Genomic DNA, 10,222 nt, shown 5'->3' with positions numbered 1-10,222 from the left:
ATTAAAACCACATAATTAATTTGCATTAAATAGCTAAAACCTAAGCTTCAAATTTCAAGAATTTCAAAAAAAAAGAAACAAATTTGAAATTTCACATAATATCCCCATTACATATATACATTACAGATCTAACACCAAAAACTAAAAATACATCAAATGGTAACTAAGAAAATACAAATATTATGAGGGAGTTAGGAGAGGAAAATAAATTAATTTGGCAAGTAGAAACAAGAAAAGGAATGTACCTTGCTCGAGACGCAATTTGGTTGGAACAAATCTTGTCTGAGTCGCCAGAACTAGCGAGAGTCGTCGCCTTCTGCGAGATTGAGTAGTAGGTCATCAGTTTCTCTTAAAACACCTTCTGAAACTAAGAAGAGAAGGAAATGAGGAGCATTCAGTAAAGAAGGCCTTTTTAGGGCATTAGCAACTAATTTAGCGTTGGAAATGGCCAACGTTAATAAGTTAATAACGTCAGCCATTGTTGATGCTAAAGTGGACACTAATGTCCACCTAAGAGCTTTGAGTAAGGAATCTTACAATGGTAGTTAAGTAGACAAAACCTTGACACTAATTTTGTGTCAGGTTTAAAGTTGACACTAATTATGACACGGATTACCATATTGTATATACTGTCTTATGGGTCACACATAAGGAATAGAGCATTGGACAGATCGGTGGAGTAGGAAAAAAAGAGAGAGAAAGAAATAGAGCGCCCAATAACACAAATTTTCCTTGAATAGAGAAGCCTCTTCATGAAGAAATGAACTCTTTATTTATAGATTATAGTGAGTGTTTGCTATGTTACAAGTTTTTCTCTGTGTAAATAGAAATTTTGCAAGTAATTAATGTAACACTTCAACTTTACATCTTTGCAACTGACTCTATAATCTTTTAATATATGTAATCTCCATTAGCACTTTTACGTATTTATAATTGCTCAAAGTGTGGTATTAAAGATTCTTAGATGTTAACATTTGATTGCTTGATAATAATTTGGTCGGTCGAAAATCCTTCAATATGTTGAAAGTCCTTCATTTAGCTAACAGTTCTTCGGTTGGCTGAAAGATCTTTAAATGATATTCTTAAGGGAACCCTTGATAGAGACCTTCTTATTATTAGGATAAACTTAGGCCATCAGGCACAGGGTCTGTCACTGTGATATGATGGGTGGCTTTTCTTTCAATAAAAGGTTTTTGTTCGAAAAGGTGATGTAGGGACCGACCATAGGTTTTTACCACGAGGGATCTCATAATTTGGTTGAGGGAGTTGATGACACACAACTATCCCTTAGATCAGGTGCATAATATTTTCTTTGTTTGGATATACTTTCCTTGGTTGGCCCACGATCTAACAAAATCTAATGATTTTTGATGCCTCCGTATTTTGACAATTCTGATGCAATTCTTTGTTATCTTCCTAGTATGATCTATTGATTTTTCTCGAGATTCGTGTGATCATATTTTTGTTGTACATACCCCTTTTATTTCATCACTTGTCATTATTAAATAGAGAAAGATCCTAAAAAAGAGGTTTCAAAACATGAAAGGTCTTTTATTTATAGATGATATGAAGAAAAAATGTGAAATTACAATGTTATCTCTAATTAAAATAGGTAGTACATGGCATTCTATCTTTGGTTTATCGGTGACTATCGGGAGCTAGTCCATCGATGATGTTGGCCTTCAGTCAGCGGGTAGGCCGGTCAGCTTGCTGAGTTGGTCGATTGTCGTCTAGCTAATGGTGGTCTGCTGATCTGTTGAGTATGGTTGGTCAGCTGGTCGGCTAGCTGAGGTTGGTCAGCTGGCCGGATTGCTTTTGGTGGCCAGTAAGTTGGCAGGTTGATTGCCTGTGTTTGGTCGGTTGGTCGGTTGACTATGGGTGGTCCGACGGTCGGTTAGCTCTGGGTGACCGTATGGTCGGTTAGCTCTGGGGCACCGGCTGGTCGGCTTACTATGGGTAGTCGATTTGTCAACTGATCAACTAGCAGTGTCGTGGTCAGCTAGTGGGCTGGGCCTTAGTGGTCGACTGGTCAGCTGGTTAGTCAAGTGTGGATAGATGGCGAGTCGACCGACTGTGGGCAGTCGACTGGTCGATCGACTGTGAGCAGTTGGTTGGTCGATTAATCGGCTAGTTGGGTGGTTATCAGCTGATTGTGGGTAGTTGGCTAGTCGGCTGCTATCTGGTGGTTGGCTAACTCTGGGTGGTCTGCTTGTGTTATCTCATTATTTTTTAGATTATTGGTCTCCTCTAACATCAAATCCCATTGATATTTGTGCGGGCATTTTTTTCATGCACTAACTATATCTCATAATATGTAATTTTATCTTCATGTTTTGCCACCACTTGAAGTATAAATCTATAATAATTATTTTTTTTTAGTGAGGTGAGTGTACGTGCACGCGCTCATGAATTTTAAGTCCAATTATACCTTAATTCTAATAAGAAAATGGAATCAAGATGTCAAGATCTAATTATCCTTAGGAGTGAATTTAATTGTTTTTTTTTTTCATTTCCTTATCTTAAGTTACATTTATTTAATAATTTGGTCATCTATACACTTTATCTATTTTTTTGGTACTCATCCATGTGTTTAAATTCCAATAAAAAATTATCATATAGCATTTTATTAAAGTATTGTTGAAAATAAAAATTTCCCAAAGCCTTTGTAATATTATTTAGACAAGTTTCCAACTTCCAATAATGTGGTTACTCACAAAAGGTTATGTTTGAGAACATTCCCAGATAGTGTTGTTATTGTCACCTATATGATCATACTCTTAGCTCATATATCTATATTATATGTCAGATCATAATGCAAATCTAGATGCAAATGACTTAAATTAGGCTTTGCGGAACCAATAATATCTTATTAAGAAGACATTTGTAAGGTCCAAAAAAATGGAATGGTCTCTCTCCCTTCTTTTACCAGTATTATATTTTACTAATGAGGTTGCTTTTTGCATTATTGATCATCAAGATGTTCCTTTTATTGTGTATTCACCTTCAAATCATTTCCTTTAGTCTACTGGTTTGGCGGAGGGGGTTACTGTCTAGGAGAACCTAATCAATATTTGACTAACCTCTTAGACACCATGGGCAACGCTCAACAAAATAGTCTTATTTTTTTTAATGGTTGATTCAGTTTTTACCACTAATTCAAATAAACCTATTTCAACTTTTTAACTAATGCAGAATTAAACTTTCTATTGCCCGAAGTTGCCCTAATAATTATCCAAAATATTAGTCATAATCTTTATCAAATTTGTGGTTGATAAGCCCTTGAAAAACTCATATTTCTTCGTCCTCTTAAAAATTTTCGACACATCTAAGCTCTTCCAAACTATTATGAATGTTATCTACTTCTGAGTGGGATACATACTATGGCTATTGGGTTTTGTGGAAGTGGAATTTAAGGAGAAAATCCTGCTAAATGGCCGAAATGCACCTTAAATATCATCTATAGAGATAAAAAGACCTTAAATATCATCTAAATATTAAATCTTTTTTATTCTTAAATCTTGATTTATGCCCATTTTAGCCTAGATTCCATATTGAATAAATTCGATTGTTCGGGAGAAGTTGCTAGTGTTTGGGCAGATGCCTGTCTCAGCTTAGACATCTAAAAAGCTTTTGTGGTATTTTGGTGAGGGTTTTGAACATTTTGGGGATGTGATTAAGTTGAGAAGAAGATTGTATTTAATAAAATACTTTAATAAAAATTAATTAAATATTATATATTTGTTTACACTTTAAAAAATTACATAAACCATGGGGTTGGTTTGGGCCGATTCATATAAAAATTCTTAATTTTTTTTTTATTATCTCTCTATCCCTGTTTTTGTTTTTATAATCTGGTAATTTAATTCTTGCTTGGAAATCATTAATTTTGCAATCTTGAATTAAGCTAAATTTTAATAAAAATAATCTTTTTTTAAAAACATTGTTAAACAAAAATAAATTTTAAATTCACTCGATTCATCTCACTGATGGATGTCATTGTCATTTCTGAAATTTATGATCCAATCTTAAGTCAATTTGGCTCAATTAAATTCAGGCTCAACTAAAATTTGATGCAAATTTAGGCTTAATTTTAAGAAAACAAATCAATCTTACATTTTAATTTTGAGTCAAATTCAAAAGTCCCGTACTGTTAATGCTCGAACACGTAATTAGATTCGTTGAAACTTGAATGAATGTCTTTTAGAGAACCAGTAAGAAATCTTAGCCTCAAGAAAAACAAAATCATTAACTGCCTATGTAATCTATTCCATGCGCTTTAAAAAAAAGGATTTTTTTACTGCTTTCGGAAACCTACCATGTTTAAACAAATAATAAGTTTCCTTTAACTAATTTTATACGGGATATAAAATTATTACTTTAAATTTGTAAAGATTGAATTTAGAATCAAAAAGTACAATCAACTAAACAATAAAGCCTACAGCTTTATCCTCTTAAGAAATTATCATTACAAACAAACACCAAACCCAAAAAGGTCACCGATGAAAAAAAATTCAAAATAGGCTTCAATTTACAATCCGAAGGCGGAACCCATCCGTCATCCGCCGCCGATCCTACCAGCACTGATCCGTCTCCCACCTCTTCCTCACGAAGAACCTCTCCCCACGCTGGAACTCTAACCCTAGCAGACCCATCGAGATATCATACCTCTTCCTCTCCTCCGGATCCGAAAGGGTCGCGTACGCCCGGTGGATCTCGAGGAAGATTCCCACATCGCCTTCGCCCGCTACGTCAGGATGCCATCTCTTCGCTAGTGTCCAGTATGCTGCCTTTATCTCTACATTGCTCGCTCTTTCCCCAACTCCAAGCACCGCATACAACCCCCTTCCCTTTGCAGTTTTGATCGCCACAGAAGTAGCGATTGCTACCGTTCCCCTCCGCCGGGCTAGCGATCTCATCAGGGCAGGAGACGAAGAGAATCTCGCTACGCTCGCAGCCGCTGACATTAGAAAAGAATTAAAATGCTGGAAGGGTTTGAATTCCTAAGATTAGAGAGCGAGCTGGGAGTTAATAAGCAGAAGGGAAATGCAAGATGGAGGAAAACAGCGGCGCACGCAGGTTTTGGGCAAGTTGGCTTTAAGGACCTGTTGGCGGCAAGTAGGATTAGTCTATTGTGTAAAGTCCGACGACAAAATTTTGACGCTTGTAAAGTCTGAGATTGCTTTCAATAATAACTATTATAAAATTCAAATCTCAGACAAAGTGTTCGCCTAGCGCAACTTTTCAGCTGACTTCACCAATTCCAATCACGGGCGTCAACTTTTATGTTCAACTTTTTCGAAAAAAAAAAAGGGGAAATATTTGTCCATTTATTTTAAGTTTATGAGAAAAATAAATTTTAAAATTTGCTAAACTCTATAAGTGAAGGGATTTCATACTTTTTAAGTTTACTAGATAAGATAATATAATTAAATGGGATCATTGAAATTATAGGATTGTAATTGCTCAAAAACCTTTTGGCGGAGATTAAACGAATTTAAATTAAATTTTAATTTGACTAAAATATAATAGCAATCAATTCCTAGAAATTATGTAGCCCTCAAAATTTAAGAAGATTAAACCTAAACGTTGTTTCGTGCTAAAGAATCTAGAACTTCAGTGTCAATATTAGCTGTTTACTATGCGTTAGTTTTTTTTTAATATATATATATATATATATATATAATATATATATATACAAAATATTTATAACAACATAGGTATTTCTACCAACATTGTTTATCAATTTTTTCATGACATAGGGTGTAGATTTTATTGGTAATGGAAAGAGTCAGTATTTGAACACGTATCAACATTATCACTGATATTGATGTCAATGAAGAACATCAGCCTTATGGATAATTAAAGATATAACTATTGGTATCGATGAGATATGTTAGCCTTGTTGATAAAAGAAAGTGTCAGTGTTGGTGTTAATAATGAGTTTCTTATTGTAAATAATGGTGACAATCTCATTGGTGATGGCAGATATTCGCTATCGTTGGCATTATTGGAAATGGTGAGAATTGATGTTGAAGTTGACCTTGTTGGCAATGATAGGCATTACTGGCATGTTTCTATCTTATTTAGTAGCAATGAGTGTCCATATTTATCTTGACCATTTTCATCAAAAATATTTATGATTTTAGACAGAGTTATTGGCAATGGATGACATCAACATTGTTAGCAATGATAAGTTTTGGGTACTCATCGATAATGTTTTGAATTATTGTATTTCAAATCATTCTTATGGCTTCATCTTTTCTAATGAGTATTGATTTATCAATTTATAGATAATTTAGAAAAATGTATTTTGACCGGTACCATTTAATGAAACCATTCATATCAATTTTGTCGATCAAATATTATGCTAAAATGGTTTAATGCTTTAATAAAATCAAAATTGTGGCCACTCAGACCTGACAAATTTGTAACATTGAGACACTCTTTGTGAGCATATGTATACATAAAAAATCCATTGAATCCTCAAATAAAATGATAAAATTTTTAACTATATTTTGAGTGATTCATTTCGGTTCATTTATCAAACTAATTTTGATTATGTTATCTTATCAAAATATTTATTTTGGCTAAAAATAAAAATATGGTTTGAAAGCAACTAAAATTGATCTTGAAATAAGTAGTTGTGCCAAGTTTCTTGTTTGATCGTATGAATTTTTTAACAATACTTTCTTTTCTATTTATTTTATATCATAATTTATTCATTCACAACTAAATCAAGTTTTGTAAATGTATGATATAAAGTTATAGTTCGTCCAAAAACACCATGCTACCATGCCCAAAACATCAACTTAGACTTATCACTAGATCTATGAACAAAATAGAAGTTCATCAATTGTAATTTTATCATTCCCTAAAGTTGACACATCATTTACAGAAAGGAGGTGAAATTTTTTTTTGAAGAACCTCTTAAATTGTCAAAAATTGCATCTAGAAGACTTTTTAAACTTTAAAGGTCTAAAAGGTAAGAACTTTTAATTTGAATTATCATTTAATGATCTTAGTGAGCTCATAAATAACAAAAACGATCTATTTGGGGTAAAAATTAAGCTCAAATATGTGTTAGTTTCGACTTATTTTTCACATTGGATATTAGAGATTGAAGAAGTGTGTCTGATGTTTAAAGTCTTTTTGTTGAGTATTTGATCTTCCCAACTAGCTCTGAGAAGATTTTATTTGAGTCAAGCAAAAAAAATCCTTTTAAAAAGACTCTATTCTTTACTTAAAACTATGTCTGATTGTGCTTATTTGGGCAGATAAGATTTATGAAGGCATGTGTTGGAGATTATAAAGTCTGAGCATATAGCATCTTTGTTTGGATGAATCTGGTTCGAAGAGGGATCAATATGATGACTTTCCATAAATAATATTAGGGAAAAAAAAACTCTGATCTTCCTCAAAGAAAAAAATATAGTTGAATTAGGAAACTAGTTTTAATAATTTTGATCCATTTGTTATCATTGTTGTTGTTGTTTTGTGTGTGTGTGTGTGTGTGTGTGTGTGTGTGTGTGTGTGTGTCTATATATATATATTATATATATATATATGTATGTATATATATGTGTATGTATTTGCCTGCCTTGGTTTGGTATTTTTAGTTGTGCATTACTTCACATATGTTTAATTTTCTAGAAAATTTTATCTGCAAAATTTTACCTTGTCAATTTTCAAAACATCTTTCATATAAATCATGAGGTCTTTTAATTTAACAAATTTCTACATTCAAATCAACCAGGGACGGAACCAATCTTTTTTTTAAGGGGGTAGACTGTTCCCCTAGACCCAACTTAAGAGGGGCTATGATTACGAAAGGCCAAATGATATTTCAGAAGGAACAAAACTAATATTTGAAGGAGGAGCGAAAAGCCAAATTGCCCTCCCATACAAGTAAAAATCTAAATTTGAGGGAGAGCGATTGCCCCTTTGGACCCTTCCTGAGTCCACCCCTAAAATCAATGATAAAAAATTTTAAAAGTTTTATTTAGTTTTTGTGTCACCATATGCTAATTCCATCAACTTTTTTACATTTCAAAATATGTTCATTTGATAGTTTCATAACTTAAAAAGTATATACATTTTATGGAAAATAATTTTATAAAAAATTTGATGATTTTTTTTACTTATTTTCCTGAATGATTAAGTTTTCAAAAATATCTTTAAAACTTCTCTTACATACTTTTCTTCAATTTAATATGGGGAAGGATGTCAAAAAGTAATATTTGAACTTTGTTATAGCCATAAAAAATGTTTTAAGAGGTCAAGCAAGCAAGTTTTTTTTGACATTTTTTATCTCATCAAAATAATGAGTGATATTTGTGGTCTAGACTTTTTACAATTTTCAACTCATAAAATTTCATATTTTTTTTATTCATGATGAGGATCAACATAATAATTCCCACCATTTTGTAATTCTAAAATGATTGAGGGCAAAACAAGCTTTAAAAGAGTTTGAATGCTATATCTTCCTTATTTCTTTTCTTTGAACCTATTTATTTGAAATCCTTGTACAAAAAATTAATAGGAATATGTTGAATATTAGAGCTAGAAGTCATTCCACTTTTTATTGATATTGATTTATAGGTAGCCAACATAATTCTTTAAATATTTGATAATTTGCTAAATTTTCATTGAAACTTTTAGTTATTGTAAGCATGTGTGATGAGGGGAAGGTTGTGCTTCTTTGTTGAAGCCAAATGTTTTTATCAGTCAATATCAAATTTTGAACGGGATGATGCATTGCAAATTGGCCTATAGTTTCTCTTAAGTTGTTCTTTAAACATTTCAATACTGATTAAACGGTAGGATTGTGAATGAAATAAGCATTTGGCAAGCTACTCAGTGGCATAGCTCAATCAGTGATCATTCATGACTATATGATATATTAATCAAATAAACTTGGATACTATTATAAATACTCAATAGTTAAATAAACAAAATTGAGCTACTTGTTGCTCAATTCATTAATATTCATAGATGGTATCATTTAATGTTTGTGAATAAGTTTGTTAAGAAGTTTGGCTTAGGCTCAATCATGAAGAGTTTCATACGAACGTTCATTTTTAGGCTTAATCAAAGCGGTTTGATAAGACTCGTTCATTTTATCCAAATAACCAATATGTATAAAGTCCAACAAGCTCACTTAGATAAAGCTTTTGTACTTTTTTGTAATTAAGCTACTCTTTCATAAGTTCAATAATGTCAGTTATGTGTGATAGAAAATTTGTTGTGGTAGAGTAATGGATTATTGTCTTAGCATTGAACGAGAATTCAACACACACTCAAGTAAGGGAAAACAATCAATTACGACACCTGTAAAAAAAAAAAAACATGGGTCCCGACCCAAATGTCAAAATCTACTATAGGTTGATGATTACAGAGATTACTTGTCTCGTAGACGGGAAAAAGGTTACAAGGTTTTCTATTTTCCATGTTACAACATCGACTTGCGGGTTTCAGTTGGCGGTGTTCTACAGCGAGTGGTGGCGATTGATGGCGGTTAATAGTCGACGACGGTCAGGGTTGGTTGACGACGACAATAGTGCTCGATGGAGGTCAGTGCTTGTCGATGGCGATTGGTAGTGGTCAACAAAAATAGCTGACGGTTAACGGTGCTTGACGATGGTTGGCGGATGTTGACGACAGTAGAGGGTGGTGAAAAAAGATCGTGGGTGGTCGATGACAGCCAGCGCCAATTGACAGTGATAGGTGTGGTGCTAGACTTTAGCTCATTCTAAAAACTTTAAGTTTTCTCTCAAGCCTCCAGCCTCCTCTCATGAGAGGGGTGGGGTTATATTTATAGTGTTCTTGGCGCAATGAATGCAGAAATATGAACAACTTTGATTGGATAGTCTGGATGATTTCCTTCGATCAAATGACATTTAATGGACATTTTCAGTGACTGAACGATCTTGGGCTCGTTCAATATATCTTGTCGAGACGCTCGATTCGACTATAGGCTTGCAAGACTCGACATTCGTTTAACCTTCTAAATATGTCTAAAAAACGTTCAAGCGTGGTTTAATGACTTTATTTTAGCTTGAGTTGACTCGGATTGAACAAATTTAGTTAACAATGGGTTCTTCTTATGGAACCGGTTAGTTTGACTGTATGTTTGCTGAAATCGGAGGGATGATTATTTATCGAGATTTGAATATTTCTTGCTCAAAAATCATATCGAGATCTATGTCATGTCTCAAGATTCGTG

At 33.3% G+C, this 10,222-nt stretch overlaps 1 protein-coding gene across 1 annotated transcript; it reads right to left on the bottom strand.

Moving 5' to 3' along the window:
• Positions 1-4,484: 4,484 nt before the first annotated feature.
• On the bottom strand, positions 4,485-5,050 carry LOC110037211 (chaperone protein dnaJ 11, chloroplastic-like). The gene has a single exon (XM_020741801.1). It carries the CDS (start codon positions 4,962-4,964, stop codon positions 4,572-4,574), a length of 393 nt encoding a protein of 130 aa, XP_020597460.1. The 5' UTR covers positions 4,965-5,050; the 3' UTR covers positions 4,485-4,571.
• Positions 5,051-10,222: the final 5,172 nt, after the last annotated feature.

This window comes from Phalaenopsis equestris, unplaced genomic scaffold, assembly GCF_001263595.1.
Source record: "Phalaenopsis equestris unplaced genomic scaffold, ASM126359v1 Scaffold216869, whole genome shotgun sequence".
Lineage (NCBI taxonomy): Eukaryota > Viridiplantae > Streptophyta > Magnoliopsida > Asparagales > Orchidaceae > Phalaenopsis > Phalaenopsis equestris.
The sequence above is the reverse complement of the archived record's forward strand: the minus strand, read 5'-3'. Positions and strand labels throughout refer to the sequence as shown.